General features: G+C 39.0%; 1 protein-coding gene across 2 annotated transcripts; it reads left to right on the top strand.

The window, feature by feature from the left end:
- Positions 1 to 1,428: 1,428 nt before the first annotated feature.
- slc26a6l2 (solute carrier family 26 member 6, like 2) lies at positions 1,429 to 25,698 on the top strand. 2 transcript variants are annotated; one of them, XM_088332887.1, is made up of 19 exons: positions 1,429 to 1,659; positions 4,143 to 4,282; positions 5,634 to 5,744; positions 5,808 to 5,980; positions 6,051 to 6,215; positions 8,664 to 8,816; positions 8,967 to 9,049; positions 12,106 to 12,253; positions 13,931 to 14,044; positions 14,112 to 14,189; positions 15,760 to 15,855; positions 15,931 to 16,037; positions 16,508 to 16,577; positions 16,918 to 17,010; positions 17,395 to 17,493; positions 17,967 to 18,239; positions 18,307 to 18,361; positions 20,775 to 20,905; positions 20,984 to 25,698. In XM_088332887.1, the coding sequence occupies exons 1-19, from the start codon at positions 1,526 to 1,528 to the stop codon at positions 21,008 to 21,010; spliced, it is 2,250 nt and encodes a 749-aa protein (XP_088189013.1). In that variant the 5' UTR covers positions 1,429 to 1,525; the 3' UTR covers positions 21,011 to 25,698. The 2 variants fall into 2 exon arrangements, with proteins under 2 accessions (XP_088189013.1, XP_088189014.1); XM_088332888.1 differs by lacking the exon at positions 6,051 to 6,215.
- The last annotated feature ends 1,139 nt before the right edge of the window (positions 25,699 to 26,837 follow it).

The raw sequence follows: 26,837 nt of genomic DNA, 5'->3' as shown, positions 1-26,837 counted from the left end.
GTTCCCTCTAAGCTGCGTGTGTGCGCAATTGCGCACTTCCCAGAGCTTTCACGCGCACAAGAAAGTCTAGTCAGCTCACAAAAATGAGGGCTCGAAATTGCTAATTAAGAAGCGAATTAAGTCAAAGTTACAGTGCATGAAGGTAAAAATACAAGTGTTTCCCTGACGTTGTGTTCTAAATGCGGTATTTGGAAGTCAAGATGGAAGTAGAACGAAGTTGAGTAGTCAGTAGAGTTTTTCAAGAACCGGCTTCTTTAGCTCGCCTCACTAAAAAGAACCGTCTCTTTCTGGTCCCAAACGGCTCCTCGGGTTGTTTTTGCTTCTTTAATCCCTACACGACTAAATATTATCAAAAATTATGCACAAAATGACTTGAAGGAAGGGGGGGCAATATAATAAAAAATAAAAAAATACCAAAATGAAAAAGTAGTGAAGAGCTGGAAAAAAAAGAAACAAAAGGAGAGAAAAAGAGAAAAAAAGAGCAGGAAAAAAATAGAAAAAAGCCAGAACAAAAGAAAAAGAAACAAATAAAAGGAAATAGGAAATAGAGAACAAAAAAAAGTAACAGCTGGGAAAAAACAAACACAAAAAGATTTTTTTTTCAAAGGAATTTTTAAAAAGTAGGAAAAAACAGGGAAAAAGAAGAAAAAGTTTGTGTTGCATTTAAATAATTTCCAATTATATCAAGTCTTTAGGGTTAGGGTTAGTATTATTCTTTAGTCTTTGCATTTATTTTGGGGACCAGAAAAGCTTAACTTAACCATTACACTGGCTTAACTTAATCCCAACCAAGGTCTTATTCAAGAACAAGCTCGCAAACCTTAACTCTAGCCACAATGGGACCTCCCAAATGTATTATAAAGATTATTGCTCTCCAAAATAGTAACTCAAAAAGTTTGCCCACTTCTGGTCTGGACACATTTGGACCACCATAATGTCCTTAAACAATAATTTGTCCCTAAAGTAATGCTAAAAGGGGTTTTTAAGGGTTATTGTTCTATCTTCGTTATTCATTATCCATTATCCGTTATCGGTCAGTTCATAATACGCTACAAAGCCTAGGAGCCGGGACACTTACTCTCAGCCAAAAGGCCAAGCTAAGGTCCTAGCCCTAAAGTTTTTTTTTTTTTTTTTTTTTTTTTTTTGTTCTTTAAAAAAGACACTGAATATTTAATCGTAACCCAAGTTACATTCAATTAAAACCAAACAAAAACTTGACATACTCCATAGTGAATAAAAATCTTGAAAGCAGTCTCAAGAAATACGAGTGAACACAAATATTCAAACAACCTCAGACGTTTATATTTATACATACAGGGGGGGGGGGGGAAACTGACGTTAGGAGCTATCAAATAAGGGCAGGGAACTGAACGTCACTCCCACCTTTTAAGGAAGGCCGCTTTAATCAGTAGAGCACACAAGGGCCGCCTTCGCTTGCTCACTCCTCTGCAATCGAGTGGCAGTTTCATTGCAGAGCAGGTCTATAGAACTACGCAGGAACAGGTTCTATAAACATAAAAAAAACATGGAGGATGGTTCTTTTGGGGAGTACTGCATACAACGGCAGGTTCTGGATGAGGCGCAATTGGACCAGGTGGCACAAAAAGGGACCTGGTCCTCCAAAACCACCATCAGGGAACGTCTCAAAGGCTCTATAAGGTAATCAGAGGTTCTTGGTGAAGGCAATTCATAATAATAATCGAACGAATGATAATCTCTTAGCCTGTACAAATCTGTTTTGTGTTTTACTAAGTAACTAATCGCCATTGGAGGGCCAAATGATGATAAAACGTGGTTGTAAATATGAAAAATTTGAACTGATTGAAAAAGGCTTTTCATGATAGTAAGCAAACCAATAATTATAAGTGAAACAAGTGTATAAGTGTTCTTGTATTGTCACTTGTAGAGTAACTAGATGCCATCATAGTGTCGATCAACGTATCGAAATGTGGTTATCTATATGCCATCTGAAAAATTGGAGCTCATTTCTGAAGGTGTTTAATGATAATGTGTGAAACAATGCTAATGATTGGGCCACAAATCGCCATTAGTGGGCCAATTGGCGTAATCAAAAGTGGTTACAAATATAACTTCCTTGAAAAATTGAAGGTTAAAAACGGTGAATGGGCTGCACTTATATAGCTCTTTAACTATACAATGCCCTTCACACTTTATCCATTCACACACTCACTCACACACCGATAGCAGAGTCATCCATGCAAGGCGCCCACTTGCTTAATTAACTATTCGCTGTTAGAGGGCCATACGACATTGAAATGTGGTGATATACGTGCTGTTTGAAAAATTGGATTTCGTTGATAAAGGCATTTGATTATAATGAGTGAACCAATAAAAATGAGCAAGCCAATGATAAGAGAACCAATGATAATAAGCGAAACAAGTGTTCAAGTTGTTCTTGTGTTTTGCTTTGTTTATCATTTGAAGGCCAAACGATGTACTGAAACGAATATAAATATACTGTCTGAAAAGTCTGAGGTTAATGATGAAGGTATTTGATAATAATGAGTGAACCAATGATAATAACCAAACCAATGATAATCAAAGAACCAGGTCTAGAAGTAGTTCTGCTGATTTTCCCCATTTAATTTGAGGTCCATTATGATGTAATGATATGTGGTCATAAATATCTCATCTCATCTCATTAGCCGTACCGCTTATCCTCAGTAGGGTCGTGGGGGGGCTGGAGCCCATCCCAGCAATCATCGGGCAGTGGGCAGGGGACACCCTGAACTGGTTGCCAGCCAATCGCAGGTCATAAATATACTGTCTGAAAAATTGCAGGCACTTAATGATTATAAGCGAGCTAATGATAAAAGGTGAGTAACTAAGTAGCTTAGTCCGACACAAACTTCACAAAATTTCACATTAAAAGTTTTTTTACTTTCAAGTGAACAAGCTGTTCTTGTATATAGACATCATAGTTTTCAGTTGGATAGAATAAAATAAATAAATAAAATACAATTGGAAACGTTTTCATGTTTCTGTTCTGCAGTTGTTGTTTTTTAGTTTAAGTGGCAATTTATTGGCCGAGAAGTGCTTTACAATTATTGGGGATTTGTCTGACATGCAACCACAGTTTTCAGAGCCAACGCTACTTTTCAAAGATGTGTTTATCAGAGCTGTCCAATGTAAAATAAAAAACAAACGTTATGATAATGAATGTATTTGGTAAATATACAATGTAAAAATGAACTAATAAGAATTATTATTTGTGTTTTACTTTTTGTTGGGATGCAAAGAAAATACAATTCAACCCAATACTAGAGAAATGACAAAAATACTGTAATCGATATTGAGGTAAAGTATCAGAATTTTCCAACATATTCTTTCTAATTTTTCTAGTTTTGAAGGATGAGAAAAATAATTGTTACATTTTGAATAGTTACTCTCTTGGAAAAAAATGTTCCTACAAAAATTCTTAACAAAATGTTACATGCTCATTCAAACCGAGGGGCAATTTGGACCAGCCTAATAACCTGGCATGCATGTTTTTTGGTATGTGGGAGGAAACTGGAGTGCCCACAGGAAACCCGCGGAAGCACGGGCAGAACATGCAAACTCGCCCTGAAAGATCTCAGAACTGTGCTGTGAACGGGCAAACCAACCAGTATTTATTTAACAATTAATTATTGTTTTAATTATTTGAATACATTCTACTATCCAAAAACTAATGGACTAATAATTAGAAAAACCAATACAGTCTTCCAACGGATTATGATATTTTTTTCGCAGAATTTACAGCAGGGTGCAGTTCCTATGATAATTATACATTGATGCTTTTCATAATGAAATAACAATTATCGCGACTCCCTTTCTGAGGCAATTCAGTAGTCTTTATCACTTTCTACATTTTATCATTGTTGAAAAAACACCCGGTTTGTTTTCTCAGCCAGCTGGCTACTTTTTCAAGGCCAACATTGTCGCACATGTTGAAACTCTCAGTATCTATTTTTGGTTCATCAAGGCTCAGTTTTTGTGGTATTTACTGTATAGACCAAAGTCCACAACCAATGACCATTCATTGCTGTTGTTTTTTTAATAAATCATCTTAGGAAATGAATGATAGTATGTTGTGCTCTGTACATACATTGATCCTGTAAGACAATGAATGTGTTTGTCAGGTGTTCGGTTCCCCGTGCCAAAGAAATCCTGTTCAGCTGGGTTCCGGTTCTGGCCTGGCTGCCAAAATACTCCATCAGAGAGAACGCCATTGGGGACCTGATATCCGGCTGCAGTGTGGGGATCATGCACTTACCACAGGGTAACTCATAATAAGACTTCTTCAAAGGAAATACTAAAGTGGGTAAACGCAAGTGATAGTCAAATTTAAAGGACATTATCAAGCACCTCTAAGTGGTAAAATCAAACTCAATTAAAAAAAGTTATAGATTTGAAAAATATCATTTAAACATGGCTATTTTAAGTACTCATTTGTCAAGAAATTTATGTTACATAACACAAGGCTCACCTAGAGGGAGCTGATGTGATTGTCCGACATCTTGCTGCTACGGGTACAAGAAAAACCAAAAACTTCACAAAAAGCTGAACGATAAAATGAGACAAAAATTGCCACGCATTGGTTAATTTGAGTCTCCGTAGATAAATTCTTCGTGGCGCTCATACATATGTCAAGTTACAAAACTAAGTTGCCTGTCTGCTATTGGTCGACATAAAAAAAGATGTTATACTGCTATTAGTTTGCGCCATGGCTTCATGAAACTTCTGAGGTTAGAACAATCAATCTTAAAGTGAGTTATAATTTTAATCCAGTATCCCCCCACCCCTCTTAAACATCCACCCACTACCTCCACTTTACAGCTCAAGTCAAACCAAAGGTGAATAAAGTGTCATTTTTTTTCTTCACATTTATTCAAAATCTTATTAAATCATATGCATATGTATTACAAATAAGTAGTTCTTGCTGTATACCATTTGGTTACGTGTATACAATATTTTTAAACACTTTTTTCTATTTTTACCTGTGGTACCAAGTGTTGGGGATGCATTAGCTAATTAGCCAAGTGTCAAACACCAGGAACGGAGACGGGAACCCAATTGCGTTAGTTTCTTAGTTTTATTGAGAAAGGAGACGTAAGCTGGCACCCACGATCCAGTGATAGTTGATTGTGGGGAGCAGGTCGCTCGGGACGCGGAAGTGGCACTTCTCTGGCGAGCAATAGCGGTGTCGAAGATGGAAAAGCAGGTCGGGTTCTCGGGGCGCAGGAGCAGAGACGTGATCAAACGGAAACAGGTCGAAGCCGGGAAACGTACAGTAGTCAAAAAACAGGGAGTCAGGTTCGGAAGGCTTGCTTTAGCGGGAGCTGAAGGTTCGCCGATAACAGGGAGTCGGGGGGTTTAAAAAGTGGCAGGGAGCCAATCAGCGACCAGGGCTGTTGGCGCCACCGGGGCAGCCGCAGGTGCCCTGAATCAGTAATCATGACACCAAGGTTTCTATCCCCCACTATACGACAATTTAGTCTAGCAATCCCCACCTCAGAATGGATTCATGATATATCTGAGAGGTCTACTGTTTGTTTTTTCCTTTTTTGTCATGCAATCTATGCCTGGTGGGACTTATAGTTCGTGAATACTATAAAATATTTTTGTACCAGGTATGGCATATGCTCTTTTGGCCTCCCTGCGCCCTGTGATTGGTCTGTACACTTCACTCTACCCAGTACTGGTCTACTTTATCTTCGGCACTTCAAGACACATCTCGATTGGTAAGTCGAAAGACTAAAGTCACGGATGAGTCTGTTTCAATACGCTATTGTTTATCTTTACAGGTACTTTTGCGGTGATCAGCATAATGATCGGCAGTGTAACCGAGCGGCTAGCACCGGACGCTAACTTTGTGGTGAACGGAACCAACAGAACGGAAAGTATCGATCTCAACGCCAGGGATGCTTACAGAGTCCAAATCGCCGTTTCACTCACAGTCTTGACAGGGTTGTTTCAGGTGCGCTGCCACCTTTTCACAAGCTTTTTTAACCGTGGTGATGTTTTTGACTGGTTTTATTTCACGGAAGATCCTGTTGGGCGTTGTGAGGTTTGGTTTTGTGGTCACGTACTTGTCCGAGCCGCTGGTGCGAGGTTATACCACCGGATCTGCGTGCCACGTCTTGGGGTCCCAGCTCAAATATTTGTTCGGGGTGTCGCCGGCTCGCTTCTCTGGCCCGCTTTCGCTCATTTACGTGAGTATGTTGCTTGAAGATCCTTTGTCAGGACCGGTATTTTGAGCTAACTGAGCACGATCTCTCTGATCTGACCAAATAACTTATCATTTAACACCTGATGACGATCGTTTTTCAGGACTGATCTTTCGATCAAACCAATCAACTGTTATCATGAAAATAAGGATGAATACAGTTTGTCGTTATTGATCTTTCTGATCTAAACAATCCCAATCTTTTCAATCTAACAATCAACTACCATCACGTAAGACCGGACCAAAATCGTTTGTCAGAGGCGATCATTCTGATTTAAACTGCTACCACGTAACACCTCATAAAGGCTGTGTGTCTGGACCGATCCTCCTGATCCAACAAATCAACTGGTGTCAACATAGCACGCGTGAAGATCGATTGTCAGGACCGAACTTTTTAGTCTAACTAAGCCTGACCTTTTAAACATGACCAATCCCAATCTTTCAAATCTAACCAATTAACTGCTATCACGTGACGCTGCACCCAAACTGTTTGTCTGGACCGATCTTTCTGTTCTGATGAATTAACTAGTGTCATCGTACCAACGCATAAAGATCGGTTGTCAGGACTGATCTTTTAGATCTTGACAATCCTGATCTTTCTGATATAGCCAATCCTGATCTTTCTGATCCAACCAATCCAGATCGTGCTGATATAACCAATAAACTGCTCTCAGATAAGCCAGCATGAAGATTTTTTGTCAAGATATTTCTGGTCTAACCGGCTCTTCTAATCTAAACAATAGCCAACTTTCTGAACTAACCAATTTACTGTTATCACATAACTTTGTAAGAAGGTTGTTTTCCAGGACTGATTTTTTTTTTTTTTTTAATCAAATTGATCGTGATCTTTTTGATATAACCAATACACTGCTATCACACTTATCAGGACTGTGTTTTTTATGTAACCAATACCAATCTTTCTGATATAACCAATCCTGATTTTTCTGTTCTAACCAATCAACTACTACTATGTAATGCTGCATGAATATGTTTGTGGGGATTGACCCATTTGATCTAACTAATCCTAATCTTTCTGAACTAACTAAACAACTGCTATCACGTAATGCGGCATGAAAATCGTTTGTCAGAATGATTTTTCTTTTCTAACTACTCCTGATCTTTCTGATTGAATCAAAATTGATCAATCCAAACCAACCAATCAATTCTTCAATCAACATAACTCTGCATGGTGATCCTTTTTCTGCACTAATTTTTTCTGATCTAAATAATACTGATCTTTCCGATCCGACCTGTAAACTCATATCACGTAATGCCGCATGAAGATCGTTTTTAAAGCTCATTTTTCTGATCCAACCAATCAACTGCTATGAAGAAAAGCGAGATGAATATCATTTGTCAGGGCAGATATTTCAGATCTAACTAACCAACTGCTATCGCATAATGCCTCATTGTTATCGTTTGTCAGGACTCTTTTTGAAGTTTCCCTGTCCTTCTGATCTAAACAATCCCCAATTTTTTAATCTAACCAATCAAGTCCTTTCACATAACGTTGAATGAATATTGTTTGTCAGGACTGATTTTTCTGATCTAATCAATGGTGATATTTCTGATAAAACCAATACACTGCCATCACATAATGCTGTATCAAAATTATTTATCGGGACTAACCAACCATCAACTGCTATCATTTAATGTTGCACAAAAATGTTTGTGGGGACTGACCCATTTGATCTAACTAATCCCGATCTTTCTGATCCAACGAATCAACTGCTATCACTTAATGCGACATAAAAATTGTTTGTGAGGATGGATTCTTCTGATCTAACCAATCAACTGCTATCACTTAATGCGAGATAAAAATTGTTTGTGAGGATGGATTCTTCTGATCTAACTATTCCTGATCTTTTTGATATAACCAATGTTAATCTTTCTGATCCAACCAATCCACATCAAAATCTTTTATCAGGACTAGCCATTATGATGTAACCAATCCCGATCCTTCTGATACAAACAATGAAGTTGCCGTGTAACGCAGCATGAAGATCGTTTCTCAGGATGGATTTTTCTGATTTAACCATTCTTGATCGGTTTGATATAACCAATGTTTATCTTTTGATCCAAGCAATCCACTGTTAATATGTAACTCCGCATGTTGATCGTTTTTCCAAACTGCTATTTCTTTGTGATGTGACATATCAACACAAATCAAGTAATACCGCATGAAGATTGTTTGTCGGGGCTGATTATTCTTATCTAACCAACTGCTATCACCTAATGACGCATCAAGATAATTTTTCTGGTAAAACAAATCCCAAGCCTTCTAAAATAACCAATGAACTGCTATCTATTAAAAATAATATAAAATAATTTTATAGAAACGATCTTTCTGATCTAACCCATATTGATCCTTCTAATCTAATCAATCCCCCATATTTGTGGTCTAAACAATCAACTGCAATGTTTTTCCTTCCAGACTCTGATAGAAATTTGCCGTTTGCTGCCTAAGACGCTTGTACCGGAGTTAGTTGTGAGCCTTGTGTCGCTTGCTGTTCTCATCGTGGTCAAAGAAATTAATCAATGCTACAAGCAGAGGCTACCCATGCCTGTTCCCATAGAACTCATCGTGGTAAGTCCTGGGAATAAGAGAGGAGACACGACCAAGTTGTGCTACTACAGAAAATCCAAATATCTTTTCATTGGGAAGAATATACTTTGATTGGATATTATTGCGAGAAACAACTGAGGCGACAGTTGACCCCGGCACTCGTATTTGCAGATCATAGCGGCGACGATCATCACTCATTTTTGCGGCCTTTCAGAAAAATACTCCATTGACATTGTGGGCGAAATCCCCAGCGGGTAAGTCTTTAGGATAAAGACGGCAATAAGCTGACAAGAGATAACTAACCTGAACCCTCCAAATATTTTCCTTAGAGGGCCACATACAAAAACACTAAACATAATATATAACATTCCAAATTTTAGGTGTAGTTTTAACTCAAGTGTTTTTTTTGTCAAGTCATGTTTATTTGTATAGCCTTTAATCACAAAGAGTCTCAAAGGGCTGCACAGATCACATATAATTGCAAGCCACAGACTATTTTGACACCATCACCTGATCTTAAACCTACATGAGGGCAAATAATACACAGATACGCAGATACTGTCAACATAAAATATAGGTTATTCATATGCTATAGAATAGAAGTGTGTTTTAGGCTTAGATTTAAGCATTTCCACTGAGTTTGCAGATCGGATCTCAGGGGGAAGAGCATTCCACAGCATTGGGGCCCGAATGGAGAACACTCTCAAACCTGCGGATCTCTTCTTGGCTGTGGAATCACTAATAGACCAGCATTTTCAGAGTAAAGGGTCTGGACCGAAGAATAGGGGGAAATTAGATCTGAAATATATGATGGAGCAAGGCCATGCATGATTTTGTATACTACCAACAGAACCTTAAAATCACATCTTAAGCTAACAGGGAGCCAATTCAGGTTTGCTAAAATCGGGGTAATGTGATCAAACTTTCTTGTCTTCGTTAAAAGCCTCGCTGCAGCATTTTGTACCAGCTGAAGGCTCTTGTTTTTGGACTTTGGGAGACCAGAAAGTAGTGCATAACAGTAATCGAGACGGAAGGTAACACACGCATGAATTATAATCTCCGCATCTGACTGAGACAGGATAGGGCGAATTTTAGGAATGTTAAATGACACCTACATTTTTGACTGAGTCACTCTGGGTGTAATTACATTTGCCAATGTTCAGAGCCGTTTTTGAGAACAAGTCACGGCATTTAGATGGACCAATAAAGGTTGCATGAGAGTTTGAAATAGGGGAGTGTAGTAGGGAAGTAAGTGACGCTGGCTTTTTATAAGTTGCCTCCATCCCCAACCACATTGGATGAAGTCATTTGCACACTTTGTAACCAATACTGAATCATGTTTAGGTTTGTTGCCCAATAGTAAAAACTTAAATTTGGGAGCCCGAGACCCCTTGCAGATTTAGGTCTCTGTAGAGAGTCTTTTCAAATTTTCTGTGTCTTTTTGTCCCAAGTAAAAACCGTTATTAATCTATCCAACTTTCTAAAAAAAAAAGGCGTGTGCTACAAAAATTAGGAGGCAATGGAAGAGGTAAAGAAATTTAGGGAGAGCATTCATCTTAATCGAGGTGATTCTAGCAATCAGTGAGAGTTTTAGCTTAGCCCAGTGCACAAAGTCGTCTTTAGTGTGGTTCATTAGCAGGAAAAAAAATTCCTGAAAGAGGTGTCCATATTTGTCTGTGAAATCTATACCAAGATATGTAAATTGTTTTTTTATAGTTTTCCAAAAGGATTTAATTTTGCAGTAATTGGCATGAGCATACTCTTATCAAGATTCAATTTGTAGCCTGTTAGTGAGCAGAATTTTGTCAGTGTGGATAAAACGACAGGGATGGATATGGGGAGGTCTGCAACTTATAAAAACAAATCATTTCCATAAAATGATATTTTATGCTCTGAATTGTACCTGATTATTCCTCTAATCTAGTCAAACGCTTTCTCTGCATCCAGCAAAATCAGTTTGTCAGAGATGTCAGCATCCTATAAGATATTGAATAAGCACCGTAAATTGAAAAAAAAGAATGCCTACCTCTGATAAATCCTGTTTGGTCAGGTGTAATTACTCAGGGAGACCGAACTTTATCCCCTGACAGGCTGGAAGTCACTACTTCACAGGACTGAAGCTGGCTTTCTTTTTCGCCACTGAAAAAAGCGTCATCGGCCAAAATAGAAATTTTACTTCCCTTGTAAATGCCTGGAGAGGCATCCGATTACTTTTAAAAAAATATCTTATTCCTTACGATCCTGGCTCTGGAGACCAATACCCGATATTTTTATGAAAATATGTCAGTTCAAAACATTATACTCCAATAATACGGAATGGGACACATGCCTTGGCTAAGAAAAATAGATAATGTATTTTTTTATCAATTGGCATTATCTTAGCTCTACACAATAGTAGCTACAATTTATCAAAATACATATTCAAACGCTACATCAGGCCAAAGTAACATTTGTCCATTTACAGCTGTAGGAGTCTCATAGCTGCAAACACGAAGCAAATGAATGATAGCGATAATATGAAAAGAGTACAACACATTCAAATACGTACACAATGAATAGTACAGATAAATGACACATTGGAGCACCATTGCGATACTTATTTGTGCAGAATTCCCAAAACAGAGCATAGGCAAGGGTGCTACAGAAAGAAAAATTCCAAGACCTCAACTCAAGATACTGACTACATTTCAGAAGCCCGAACAATCACAACAAGCTGAAACTTGAGTCTGATTATGGGCAATCTGTACAGTGCCTCATGCATAATATGTAGAGTTCCAGAGAGGAGATAGAACCAAGTTTGGTTACTGCATTCATAGAAAATCAAAATGTAATATAATGAGGAACATAAATGGTTGTATTTTTATTTTTAGACAAACTCTCTGGTGCCTCACCCACATTGTGGAGAGGAAGAGAGGAGACACAACCAAGTTGTGCTAGTACTTGAATAGAAAATGCAAATGTACTTTAATAAGGCTTATAAATGCTTCCATTTTTTCTTATAAGCAAAGCTCTCCGGTTTGTCAAGCTCATTATGGATAGGAGACACAATCAAGTGGTGCCACTTCTATTTAAAATAAAAATATATTTTTAGGAGAAACATAATTACTTAGATTTTTTCAACAAGTTGTGTTGGTTGGTTGAATATTATAGCCTGGTGTCAAGTGACTAATTAACGTTTCTTTTTTCTCTACTGTGGCGTCATATTCAGCCGTTATCGCTTCGGCCAGATAGTCATGGTGCATCCCTAGTCAAAGTAAATGTTAGTTTTGCACCTAATCCTCTCTTATCTCGAGTGTTTTCCTCTCTGCAGACTGAAAACCCCTCAAGCTCCAGACGTGACGCTTTTCTCTGCGGTTGTTGGGGACGCTTTTGCCGTGGCTATCGTGGGCTATGCTATCAATATCTCTCTTGGCAAAACATTTGCACTCAAACATGGCTACAAGGTGGATAGTAACCAGGTGAGGGCAAAATAATGCAAGTGTGATACTTCTAGGCTCCGCATAGGTTATGACAGTGTTTTTCAACCAGTGTGCCACACTAGTATACCGTGAGAACTTGTCCTGTGTGTGGCAGGAAATTGCCCAATTTGATCTTTTCCAACAAAAAACATACCATTGTTTTTCACCATCGATCAACCAAGTAACTTTATCCATCCATTCATTATCTTCACCGCTTATCCTCAGTAGGGTCGCGGGGGTGCTGGAGCCCATCCCAGCCATCTCCAGGCAGTGGGTAGGGGACACCCTGAACTGGTTGCCAGCCAGTCGCAGGGCTCATAGGGACATTCACACCTAGGGACAATTTCGACCGGCCAATTCACCTGAAATGCATGTTTTTGGAATGTGGGAGGAAACCAGAGTGCCCGGAGGAGACCCACGCAAGCACGGGGAGAACATACAAATTCCGCACAGGAAGGTTGGTAGCTGGATTTGAACCCATGACCTCAGAACTGTGCCGCACACGGGCTAACCACTGCGCTGCCGTGCTGCCCCGAGTAACTTTAACTTTCGTCCTTATCAGTAATTGAAAAAAAACAATACACTTTTTATTTGTATATACTAATCATATAATAACTTTTGGGGTTTAAAGCCCTAGTGTGTAATATTTGACCACTGAATGATTTTGCGTATACTATTATATATCTTGTCGTGTATCCCTTCCTGTGTTTTGTCACAACAAAATGTTATTATAATGAGGAGCCGGCTGAGTTGTGTCATGAACCAGAACGGACTCTTTTATCCAATTGCGTCAGTTTCAAAAGTGCTTTTATTTGAAAGAGTTGTTGGGGGTGGCTTGGGACGTCAACGCTTTTCGGTCGTCAGCCTCTTCGGGCGGAATGGCAGCTCCGTGACGGGTGGACACAAAGTACAGCTGAGCGGTAAGTCGGTGGCCGGGACGGGAGAGTAGGACGCAAAACGTGGAACGGAAAACAGGTCAAAAATGGAAGGCAGGCATGAATCAGCCAAGAAGAGTCGTGGGTACCTCGTAGTCTGGAGAAACACTCAGGGATACAAAGAGTATACCCGGACGTCCATCTCTGGACGCAGACCGCTTAAGTGGAGAACGTCAGCCAATCAGAAAGTGCGCTCCGGCGCGCCAAACGATTGCCCCAGGTGACTTCACTTAGGCAATCACGACAAGTTGCCTTTGCTTTTCCCCATTTTTTGAAAAGTGTACTAACCGATTTGTTTATTCCAATCCAATTTTTGTAAGAAATATTTAACAAAATACTTTATATGAAAGTGCGCCCTATATCCCAGTGCGCCTTATAGTCCGGAAAACATAGTATTTACTTATCCTGTAAAAAAGGAATCCGACAAAAAAAAATGACACTGTCCCTTCAAGTTTCACAATTTTCACACTATCTTTGAACGTAATGCGTGAAGGCATGCCAAGCTGAGCAACAGAGTATGAGCACTTGACTCTTAAGAGCCACTCTAATGAATCATTTATGGGGAACAAGTTCTACGCACACTTAAATATGTTTGCCGATGCTTTAGTGTGGCAACGAGGAGTCAACCTGGCTATAAAGTTAACCACGCTACACTAATGTTATCGGACAAGAGGGTAAACGAGGTAATACGACCACAGGAACCATAATTAAGTGTTAATCATTGCTTGTTTATTTTCTCCAGGAACTTGTTGCCCTCGGCCTCAGTAACACCATCGGAGGTTGCTTTCAGTGTTATTCCGTGACGAGTTCGCTGTCAAGAAGTCTTGTTCAGGAGAGCACTGGGGGAAAAACTCAAGTAAACCGCTGAGAAAATTTGGTTGGGTTAAGATGAAGTGATATTAAGTCAATTTTGGTTTTATCAGGTGGCGGGATTGATTTCCTCCATCATCGTTCTGATCACCGTCTTGAAAATTGGATCTCTTTTTGAAGCGCTCCCAAAGGTATTGACTTTATTGGATTTTTTAAGGCATTTCAAAAGCCACATTAAGTTAGGAATAGCTGATAGCTAGAAATGGCTAACCTGGGCTTCAAGGTGGCCTGCTTGAGCCAGCGGGGGTGCTGAGGTGGGTTCAAACAATATGATGCAAAGGGGGTAAACCAGTGTATGCTGTTGGGGTTCTCTGCTGATGAAGGGATGCAAGGCACAGCAACTTACCCCTCGTTGTGCTGTGGGTTTAATGTTCTGTGTCAGATTGGGAAGAGCGAAGTGGAATGAACGTTTGGTTAATGAGAATGTGCTCTTGACTTTAGCAACCTCCCACTAGGGGGATATGACTTTGGTATACAAATAGATAGATAGAAAGGCCACATTGTTGTTGATACAGTATTCCCTCACCATTTTGCAATTTTGGTGCATCGCAGATTTTTCTAGGTTCTTCAGATTAATATGTTCTTAGCGGAATTACAGCGTCACTTTAAGAGCATCAGTAAATTCAAACCGATCAGAAAACTGCCTTCTGTTTCCTGACCACTGATTAAAGCGGTCCGGATGAATTGTTTTTAGGACTATAGTAATCCGTCGCTACTTTCAGCTTTGTACTTTTTGGGATCGGTGCATTGCGGGTTGAAGAATATTCCGAAATCCATTAAATCGACAATTGCTGTGAGTGGAGGTCAGCAGAGCACACTATTGTGGGGCCTGGCGGCTTTTTTGCTGTTCTGTCCCGAAAAAGGGAAATGTACACGTAAGGCTGCAATATATTATCCTTGGGTGCATATTGCCAAAACCTTGGGCTGGCAGAAATCATTTTTGTTGGACCTGGTGGTTCTTGCCGTTTTGTCCACCAAAAAATGAACTCCACTCGTGCAGCGGCGATCCTTTATGCCCATATTGCTGCGAGCGGGGATTGTTAGAAGTAACTTTTGCCGGGAGGTGTGCCATTCTGGCATGCTTAAAATGAAATGCTCAGTTGTGGCCTTGACCCATTATCTATTTCTTAGAGCAGCGGACAGCAGAGCACTTCATTTTGTTTGTTTTGGACTACTGAAATGTGCCATTGTGGCCAAGTTGAAATGAACTGCACTGTTTTATCCTAAGTCGCCTAATGCAGAGAGTGGAGAACAAAAGAGAAAATTTGTATCATGCGTGGTAGCTCTTTCTTTCCAGGTCTTTCTGCCTAAAATGAACAGTAGCTGTGCATCCGCGATCCATTATCCCAGATCGACAATTGCTGTGAGCAGGAGCCACAATGGCACACCTCCACCAACCAAACCGAAAGAAATGAGCTGTGCAATCGTGCATCCAATACATAGCAAGGCTTGAATATGTGTTTGACACTTTACAAATTTAAAATGATTTTTTTTAACCCACTATGTACTGACGCTGTTAAATACTATACCTGAAGTAGCGAGGGATTGATTACTACTACGGGTGGTTATGCGGATAACGGATTAAACCTGTAAAAATTGACGGAATTCTGTAGTAGATGACTCATCCTCTTCTCTCTGCTTTGGAATGTCAAACCAATTACGCTCCTAACGAGGTTGTGCTTATCTGTGCTTTTTTTTCAGGCAGTCTTATCTACAATAGTATTTGTGAACTTAAAAGGGATGTTCAAGCAGTTCACGGACGTGCCGGTACTGTGGAAGTCAAGCAAGGCTGATTTAGTATGATTTAATCTTCAAAAAAAAATAATTTTAATGGTTGAAGAGAACAAGTGATTAGCTTTTACTGCCCTCTAGCTGGTGTGGCTGGTAACATTCATATGCACCATTCTATTAAACTTGGATCTGGGTTTGGCAGTCTCCATCGGATTTTCTATGCTGACGGTCATCTTCCGAACACAGCTGTACGTCCATATTATATTGTTCTCATATATACAGTACTTTCTGAACTTTAAGGCGCACCCCTGAAAAAAAATTGTCTTTTGTCATATATTTTACACATAAAAGGCGCATGGAGACGGCACGGCGGCTGAGTAGTTAGCGTATCTGCGGCACAGTTCTGAGGTCATGGGTTCAAATTCTGTGCGGAGTTTTCATGTTCTCCCCATACAATGTTTGGCGAGTTTGGTCCGTGATATTTTTCGATTGATCAATCTCTGCACAAATATGGAAGTATAAACCTCATGTAATATCACAGACAAATAAATACTATATGCATTTCCAATTCTATCCACGTACACAGTGCACCAGATTGTAAGACGCACTTTCAAATTTCTGCCCAATTAGGCACGCCTTTTAGTCTGAAAAATACTGTACATATACTTTTATGTGTTATATTATTATTTATTGATTTATTTATTTCACTCATATTCAGGCCTCGTTATTCAATCTTGGGCCGAGTGCCAGCCACTGACTTATACCTGGACGTAGACACATATAAAGAGGTAATATCACCAACAAAGCAGTGCTTCTCAACCTTTTTTCATCTTTTAATCAATATACGAGATATAAGCATATATTTTTACCCTCTCAATTTAAGTATGATCGTTCTTATTTGACTATGTTTTTAACGTTACTTATAAAATATCAAATGTTGTATTTTGTTTACATGTTTTATGGTCAATTAAGGAGAAATATACATGTTTTAATTAGAACATATATAAGTATACGTACACACATATATATATATATATATATATATATATATATATATATATATATATATAATGAAATATAAATAAAATATAATTTATTCATTAACATTTTCTTGTTCTGTGCCTGCAGGCCAAAGAGATTCCTGGAATCAAAATTTTCTGTTCTTCTGCAACGATCTACTACACCAATGCTGAAATGTATTTGGAAGCCTTACAAGAGAAGGTTTGCCTTGCGCAGTGTAGCAACTTTAGGATTTTTATTTTACATTTTAAGCAGCCACTCTACTCAAAGCACAATAAACTTGCAGATGTTTTGTGATTTTAAGAGCTCGCAAAAGTTGTATTTGCTTCTGAAACACCTTGTTGTCAAACTAGATTTTTTAAGCACTTACACGCCTTTTTTGTTATTTAAAATTATTTAAGAAAACACATACTTAACATGAGCATATAGTAATATACCTGTCAGTTATAACCCATTTAATTTTGCACCTGTCCAAGCAAGTCAATGCAAAGATTTTCTTTATTTTTTGTGCTGAATTTTCCTTTTTTTTTGGTCGAGGGTTTAACATTTTAATTTTCGCATCCCTAATTATCATCTTTTTGACAGAGTGGCATTCAAATCGGAAAGCTTCTGGCAGAAAAGAAGAAACAAAAGGAAAACCTGAAGAGGCAACAGAAGGCTGAGAAAAAAAACAAAAAGCAACACGTATGTAATTTGAAATTGAAATTTCACCTATGATTGCAAAATACAGTGGTATGAAAAAGTGAACAATAGTCAAAATAACAAACTGGCATCCTATGAAATCTCATTTGCAGGTGTCCATTACTAAAAAAAGAATAAACTTATCACTCCCTATTAGGACATTTGTATGCTATCCTTGTTAAAATATAGAAACCCTATAAATGTTCGGGTGGGTTTAGTAAAAGCAGAAATATTGCTCTTTGAATCTCTTTAGTCAGAGGGTTCATTAGCTTATTCCCCCACCCTGCCCGCTCTCCTGTCATCCCATACGTGCTATCCTAATCAGAAAATGCATATTTCTAGATGTTTTGGTGTTGTGTAATTAAAGCACTGTTTTGTTCAATCATTGTGATTTTGAAAAAGATCCAATCACATTTGATGGAGATTTTATGCAGAAATGTGAGAAGTTTTCTCATAATTGTATTTTCCCTAAACAGGGAGCCAGAAATCTCCACAATAGTACATTCTCCATGGAAGAAAATAACATCCCAGCAGAAGTAGAAGGGCGAAATCTGACCCAAACATCAGTTGGTAACGGACAAGTGAACTGGGCCTACGAATTCGACACGAATCCCGACTCCAATTCCGGCATTGAGGCTTTAAAAGGCATCCAAGACCACAAAGAACAAGCCGATGCTCCACACAGCATCATTTTGGACCTCTCAACTGCCAATTTTGTGGACACGGTCGCTGTAAAAACCTTGAAAAATGTAAATTGATACATCTTATGAGCACATTTTATTTGTTTTGTTTTTTAATTGGCTCTATTGCCTTCAGCTCTTCAGAGACCTCCAAGACGTGGGAGTGGGAGTCTATCTCGCTGGCTGCCCAGGTCAGTAGCATTCAAGAGATGAATTTAATCAATTCGGTGTGGCGCTGTATTAGGGGTGGCCAAACTACAGTTTGCGGGCCAAATTCAGCCTGATAGGTGTTTAATACAACCTGCCGAACGGAAATGGTAAAATTGTAACAATATATATAAAAAGGTTAAAAAAAAAAAAAGTACAATAGTACTGTAGTAGGGTTTAGAGGTAAGATCTTTACCCTTGGTGAAGAGGGAGCTGAGCCGAAAGGTAAAGCTCTCGATTTTCCAAGTCAATCCATGCTCCTACCCTCACCTATAGTCATGAACTGTGGGTCGTGAGCGAGACAACACGCTGCCGGATAGAAGTGGATGAAATATGTTTCCCCTGTAGGGTGGCTGGGCTCTGCCTTAGAGATGAGGTGAGAAGCTAAATTATCCGGGAGGGACTCGGTGTAGAGCCGCTGCCCCTCCGTATTGAAAGGAGACAGTTGAGGTGTTTCGGGCATCTGATAAGGATGCCTCCTGGACGCCTTCCTCTAGAGGTGTTACAGGCATTCCCCACCAGCAGGAGGCCCAGGGGATGACTGAGGACTAGCTGAAGATGATGAGCTGGATGAAGTGGCTGGGGATAGGAAGGCTATAAGTGTAGTGCGGTGTAAGATCCGCACGAATGATTCCGACCCCTCCGCCCGCGCAGACTGCTCAGGCGCAACAGTGTTCAACACCGTCGGATCCAGAGAAGTGAGCTAAGATCGCCTTTTCTCTTCCCGAGTCCTCACAAATTGAATATGAAATCTCTGGTTTGCTTCAGTTTCTGTCCTACAAATCAAATTAATTGGTCAGGCTCGCGCTGAGTCAGGCTTAATAACTGCGGGCCAGGGTTGGGTCAGGCTGGATATTTTAGATGTGCTCTTACCTATGGTAGGGATATAACGTCCCCATCTTACGATCTTTTCTCACTGCGATGTGAAATATCACACATTTTCCATTTTCCACCATAATATAAACGACAAATTCTTCCTGGTGCCTAAGGAATCATAAAGTTCAACTTGCATTTATGCATTTGACTGCCAGTTATAAGCATCTAAGATTCCTGTTTGCCACTGGTCAATGTCATAAAAAATGCTTGTCGGCTATTGGTTGGAATCATGGCGTCATGATGATGCACTTATCAAGTGTGTTTTTTGTAATAGCTTTTTTGTAATTTACTGCAATAACAGCAAATTGTTGAATCACTCTTTTTCCTGTCAGTTTTGAGTTTGTTTGGGGTGGGATTTTATTACCTTTTCGTATGGAAATTTTTATTGTAACTCAATAAACAAATGACATAATTTTTTAGTTTGCTGCAATCTTGAGTGTTTCAAAATTAATTTGGTTAAATGTTCTATCTAAATAATAAATAAAATAAATTTTTATTTTTAAAAAAATTTTTTGTCACTTTTTGCATGAATGGGGGGAGGGGAAGCACGGCGGCACAGTGGTTAGCATGTGTGCGGCACAGTTCTGAGTTCATGAGATTGAACCTCCTGTGTGGAGTTTGCATGTTCTCCCCGTGCTTGCGTGGGTTTCCTCCGGGCACTCCGGTTTCCTCCCAAATTCCAAAAACATGCATGTCAGGTTAATTGGCCGGTCCAAATTGTCCGGATAGCTGGGATGGGCTCCAGCACCCCCGCAACCCTACTGAGGATAAGCGGTGCAGATAATGGATGCATGATTGGGCAGGTGGCATTTTGGCGAACCTTAAGTGAAGTACAATGCAAAAATATAAAAGACAACAATTCTGCTACTTAATGACCTAAGACACAACTAAAACATTGAAACATTCATTGTTGTGTACAAAACTCTGAGCCTAATTTTTTTTTTTTTTACAGCTTACATGAAAATGTGAATTAAAACACCATTTAATTTTTTATGCTTTTGGGAACAATCTAGAAGACGTCATAAAGCTTTAGTTTAAAAAAAATCATTTGGGGATTTTCATTATTGTTTTTTGAACACAATGTTGGGTCATTTTGACCCAATGACAACAGGAGGGCTAAAACACTGATCATGTTTTACTAATGGCTGTTGGAAATTAAACTTCCTAGAACATTCTAATGGAAGGGCTACTAAGCTTTACTCAGGTTCATGCTTATGCTCACTTTGCACAATGCTGCCTATTTTTGCACTACTGCATATTGCACTAATACGATCCCAAAACTGTATGTGACATCCTACATTCCCACATTTCTTGTGTAAATATTGTGTAAATTATAACCTTATCTTCTTTGTTCCTTTACCTTGTTTTATTTTATCCTCACTGTTAAATGTGAACCTGGAGTACAACGTCCAATTTCGTTGTCACAATATGTTTAACCCATTTTGTAACAATGACAATAAAGGTATATTTTATTCTATTCTATTCTATTCTGCGTCATAAGAATGTTCTTTCTGCTTCTAGCCTACGTGGTAGATCAGCTTGAAGGAGCCGGCTTCTTCACGGCGAGCATCCTAAAGAGCAAGTTGTTCGTCACCATCCACGACGCAGTTGTTCACATCCTTAACAAACACGGGCAATCTGAATTAATCCTTGTAAGTTTACCGCCTATTTGCGTCATTCCCACATGAACTTTTAAATCTAAGCTCCCACGGATTCTTTCACGTTTCCAGGACGTTTCCTTCAACACCAAAATGTGACCAGCAGAGAGCACTCTGTTCAAGCTCAGGATACACATCTAGCTCCGGAATTGATGGCGTACCATTGCTGGCCATTGGTCTGCATTGCCTCCTCCCCCGCAGAGGGAGAAAGTCCATTACTTTAACATGAGTAACGTGCCACGCCATCGCCATGGAAATGCAGGGAGCCGTTGCCGGGACAACCATGCTTTTGTTAAGATTGTCTAATGAGATGAGGCGGCTTCTGTCACACTGTGAAAGGGGGTTGAGTGGGAGAATTTCACACGGGAGTAACGCTGCTATGTTTTTATAGCCTGTGCGAGAGGCTAAAGCGTGCGCACATATTTGTATTCGTCATTGAGAGGGTTGGGTTAATTTAAAAATGTATCTGATAGTTACTAATTGCCTGTTGAAAAATGTAATCAGTAACGTAATCCGAATCCCTTAATATTGCATACCTGTCAAAAGTACGTTTATTATGCATTTTAAGACGTGTACGACGTACAAGAAAATCTGTACGGAAAAACGCAAATTTGACAATTATGGGTACCATCCGGTATAGACCGACTATCACGAAACGGCAAATCAATCAAGTCAAATAAGTTCGAGTTGTGTAGTGCAAGGAAGTCCGTCTCTTTTTAGAGTACCGTCTTTTTCGGCTCAACTCATTAAACGGCTCAATTGCTTTGATGCATTATATTACGAATTATTATGTTGTAAAAAGAAGTTAAGAAAAAAAGTATAAAAGGAGAAAATGAAAAAAGACAGGTTTGTGGTTATCCCTTTAATCGGTATATTACCAATAATAATTTAATGCAGAAAATGAATTAATAATTTGAATAAGAAAATGTATTATTCTACTTAATTATATTTCAAGTCAAGTCATTTTTTATCTAAATAGCCCTAAATCACGAAGAGTCTCAAAGGGCTTCACAGATTATTACACTATATTACACTGACTATTTTTCAGAATATTATTATACATTCCCTTGCTCTGGAGCCCATGAGAAGAGTAGGTTATTCATATTTGCATGTATTTTTTCCTTCTACAGTGAACGTCCAAGCTACTTATTTTTTGAACTTTTTTTATAATAAACCTAATTCATGTCTAGCAACTCAGTGTCTCACAACAAAATGTGAATTAATGGTATACATAATATTACAAAAAACATTTACAATATAACATGTTGAACTACATAAACACGTTTAAAAAAGTATTTGGTGTAAGATTTTTTTTTGTATATTGTAAGGTAAAATAGGACAGTTTGTAAGGGCATAGAGGCGTGGAGGTTGATAGGTATGATATTGCAGTAATGTAACTTGATTACTTTCAGTTACTTTTGGATTACTTCAATTCCGAATGTTAATTCAAGATAAAAAACCCGAAATTTAAATACAATTACAAAATTTTGTTCAAGGTTTCCTCCCACATTCCAAAAACATGCATTTCAGGTGAATTGGCCGGTCCAAATTGTCCCTAGGTGTGAATGAGCGAGTGAGTTGTCTGTCCCTGTGTGCCCTGCTATTGGCTGGGAACCAGTTCGGGGTGTCCCCTGCCCACTGCCCGATAATTGCTGGGATGGGCTCCAGCACCCCCGCGACCCTACTGAGGATAAGCGGTGTAGCTAATGAGATGAGATGAGATAAACAGACCTGTCAACCTCCACGGCTCCATGCCCGTACAAACTGTCGTATTTTCCCTTACAAAATAAAAAATAATCTCACACCATCTTTTTCGGAATAATGCATGATGGGAAATCCCCAGGCGGCAGACGCATGCGCACAGTTGCATCAAACCGCTCGCTTCGTTTTCAACGAAAAAAAAACGACACCGAGATTCGTTTGACTTGATTGATATGCCGTTTCGTGATAGTCGGTGTTTACCGGATGGTACCCATAATTGACAAATTTGCGTTTTTCCGTACAGATTTTCTTGGACGTCGTACAGGTCTTGAAATGCATAATAAACGTACTTTGTACGGCAAAAACGTAAATGTTGACAGATATGGATAAATCAGTTTTAGTAAAACAAAAACGTGCTCACATTTCAACCACGTACAATTGTGTTTTGAGCAGAAATACTTTATCCTTCTCATTGCGCATACGATATACTGTTGTAGTTCACATTAAGAGCAAATCAAGAACCTAATATTTTTTTTAACATACCGAGTACATTTTCAACACACTCTGGGTCTTCTTGTCATTTGTCTATGTCTCTCTAGTGTCAGTAATCGAAATTAAGACACAATTAATCTATGAGTGCATTGTGTTTATGTAAATGCAAGACACGTGTGAATGACCGCATGAAGTGAATGAATGGATGATTGAAAGTAGGCTGAGGAAAGAGCTCATGCTGTCATGCATTAAATGGCATTCATCATTTAATTTCATGTTATTTCATTTGTTCAAACTTGGTTGTTGATGTTGTATCGTTAGTTGCACTTTATGGCACATTTTTGCGATATTATTGGTCATACAGTAGAGTCAGGTTTTGTAGTCAGTCACCTTGGGCAGCAGGTGGAGATAGGTGCTGGGGTTGTGGGGGGGATTGCTGAGTGGGGCTGCATGTGTGTGGAATGAGACTGCAAAAAACGGACTTGTGGAAAGAGCTACACACACAGATGCCCCAACACGTCTTTGCACTTCAGCTGTATTTTCACTTTTCCAAAGTGAACTTTTTTGTTTAGGGCCAATGTCCGCCATTCTAACTCAACTATCACAACTGAAATAGAAAAGCATGTTTATTGGCTATTTAATTCAAGGTTTGTATACATTTTTGGGACATCCAGTACTTTACTCTCATAAAACAAAAGGCATTTAAGTTTGTTTGTTTTTTAATACATTTTTGCTGCCATATTAACTGCAAAAAGACACTTTTTGGTTAATTCTAAAGAAGAATTGTGTCTCCCTTCATTATAAGTGCCTAGTTTTGGGTCCTTTAAGTCTATAAAGGGAATTAGAATAGTGACCAGAAAACACAAGGAGGCAATTGATTATAATGGAGCAAGGGCTTGCGCAGTCGAATGCAACAAATGTTTAGCTCTGTGATGTTAGCATGTAAGCATTGGCCTAAGTCAGACTTGTGGCTAACAAAAACAAAAAAGCAAAGAGACAAACCTTTGAGAAAAGAATCTCCCCTTACCCCTTTACTATACATATTTTGGGGACATTTTTTTTTGTATATGACGACCACTAAAGTGCAGTAAGCACAGTCTAATACAATAAGTAATGGCATATTTGTCCAAATGAAATATTGGTAAATTAATCTCTTGCCCCTCATAGCACCACCTAATTAGCTAAGGGGACAAACGGATTCCAATGTCACACAGAAAACATGTTTAAAAATTAAAAATGCTTAAATCTGTTAGCTCTGTATTGTTAACATGTAAACTTTAGCCAATGTTTGGACAAAAAACAAACAAAACAAAATGCCCTTTTAGTAATTTTTGGAGGCGAAAATTGAGTGCATTCCTGATATTTGTGTCATAATTTAAACATCTAATTATTCTATTACCTTGAGTGGATTTCAAGACATTGAAGTAAAACATTAAACCAATGTTTCCCATACCATATAAATACTTTGAATGCTTGCAATCACCATGGCGTGTATTTCTGCTTTGTATCTGTTAATCTACTGTGAACTTTTACCTGACCTAAACTTTCAAATCCCAGGGAAACAACACAACAAAATGTAAAAATATTTATGTCACGACCAGAACGGAATTAGAACCCAGATGCGTAACGTTAACCACAAGTTTATTGAGATAAAGAGGAAGGGCAGCGCCCGCGATCCGGTGCTTGCTGGACGCGGGAAGCAAGCCGCTCACAGAATTGGAACGTGTTCCGAATAAGGGAGTGGATCTTCCGGAGTGGGAGATCGTAGTGTCGAAGACGGAAAAAAAGGTTGCTAGCCGGAACAGGAGAGTAAAACGTGGTCGGGGTCAAAACGGGTCATATCCGGACAAACGGGGAAATCAGGGACGTATGGGTGGAAAATGGATGAAAAAAAGCGGGACCGACGGGAGTCAGAGTCAAAATGCTTGCCTTTTAGAAACAGAGGTACGCTGATGGACTGACAACAGGCGAGTGAAAGAACTTAGCTTAAGTAGGACGGGGAACCAATCAGGAAGCCAGCAGCGGCTGACGCCAAACGAGCGGGCACAGGTGAAATTAATCAGTCATTATGACTATTTACTTTTCAGTGCAACAACAAATGCAGGATAAAATACAATATTAAACTATTACCTTTTTACACATAACAAATTTAAAGTGAAAAAACAAAAATATATACAAATATTGTGGATCTACAAAAATGAATTGTAAAATACAAAACCATTTTAGCTTTTGACACGCTGTATACATTTTAAGTAAAAAACAAAACCAGAATCCCTGAAAAAAAAGCAAAACAAAACAAAAATTCAAAATATTACCACTGCAGTGCTATAAAACATGAAATACAAAAAAAGATATTTACAATTCAATTTTACCCAATTAAGACACATAATTTATGAAAACTATTGAAAAAAAATATATGTATAAACATTTAAATGTATAAAACGAAAAATAAAATATCTGCATTGTCTACTGAAGTTTGGCATTTGAAAAGAGCCTTAGCTTTAAGTGAATGATTCGGCTTCTTCTGCAACTTATAAACAATGCACTCTGCTATGGAGAAAACAATATCATTAAAATTCCCAATTTGGAACCTTCTCCTGTGTTGACTCATTTGTTTGTGTACAGTCCAGTGGGACCTCGCTACTTCGCGGTTCCACGTTCGCAGGTTCAGAGCTTCGTGGGTCTTAAGAATAATAATAATAATAATTTCCTTGTATTGTCATTCTGTGTAACAATGTACACAGAACGAAATGTCGATTGCACCTGACCCGTTGTAGCGAGCCGATGCAGCCGCAGCAAACAGAGGGCGCCGCCGACCACTTTTTAAGTCTTAGGAATGACTCGGCCGGGGCGCGAATCACCGACCTCCCAGTCTCAAAGCGGGCGCCTTACCATCTAGGCTACTGAGCTGGTATAACAATGTACACAGAACGAAATGTCGATTGCACCTGACCCGTTGTAGCGAGCCGATGCAGCCGCAGCCAACTGAGGGCGCCGCCGACCACTTTTTAAGTCTTAGGAATGACTCGGCCGGGGCGCGAACCACCGACCTCCCAGTCTCAAAGCGGGCGCCTTACCATCTAGGCTACTGAGCTGGTAATAAGCTGGTAATAATAAAATAAAAAAAAATAAAAAAATGTTTTCTTTTTTTTAAGCATTTTTGAAGGGGCGTTGCTACTTCGTGGTTACACGTTCGCGGGTTCAGAGCTTCGCAGGTCTAAAATATAATAATGCTAAAATAAAATAATTACAAAAAAAAAAATTAAGCATTTTTGAAGGGGCCTCGCTACTTCGCAGATTTTAACTTTTCGCGGGTGGTTTTGGTCCTCAATAACCGCGATAAGCGAGGGATTACGGTACTTTATTTTTGACCCTGCCCCAAACTCCCCAATACCAAAATTCTTCAACTCAATTTACTTGGGGGCCTCTGGAGCCAGGGTCCAGGTGAAACTGTGCCAAATAAGGTTTTCCACAAGATGATCTTAGATAAAAACATTTCACTGTTCTCAAATATAGTTTTTAATTTGATACAGAAAATGAGACCTAAAAACACAAAACATTAAGCATTGATGTGCCGATAAATGAATTAATATGAAAAAGTTTAAATTAATCCGTAATTTGCACGGGCTTTACTTACAATAAAGGGACTTGTGCATATTTTGATCACTAAATGTTTGTGTCTTGTGCATCCATCCATTATCTGCACTGCTTATCCTCAGTAGGGTTGCGTGGG

Source organism: Urocampus carinirostris, chromosome 3 (genome assembly GCF_059441175.1).
Source record: "Urocampus carinirostris isolate Australia breed hairy pipefish chromosome 3, RoL_Ucar_1.0, whole genome shotgun sequence".
NCBI classification, from domain to species: Eukaryota; Metazoa; Chordata; class Actinopteri; order Syngnathiformes; family Syngnathidae; genus Urocampus; species Urocampus carinirostris.
The sequence above is the reverse complement of the archived record's forward strand: the minus strand, read 5'-3'. Positions and strand labels throughout refer to the sequence as shown.

Coding starts and splice junctions, on each gene's coding strand:
- slc26a6l2 (XM_088332887.1), top strand. CDS start 1,526: ATGGAGGATGGTTCTTTTGGGGAGTACTGCATACAACGGCAGGTTCTG. Junction 4,283..5,633: donor GATCATGCACTTACCACAGG/GTAACTCATAAT, acceptor TTTTTGTACCAG/GTATGGCATATGCTCTTTTG. Junction 5,745..5,807: donor TTCAAGACACATCTCGATTG/GTAAGTCGAAAG, acceptor TTATCTTTACAG/GTACTTTTGCGGTGATCAGC.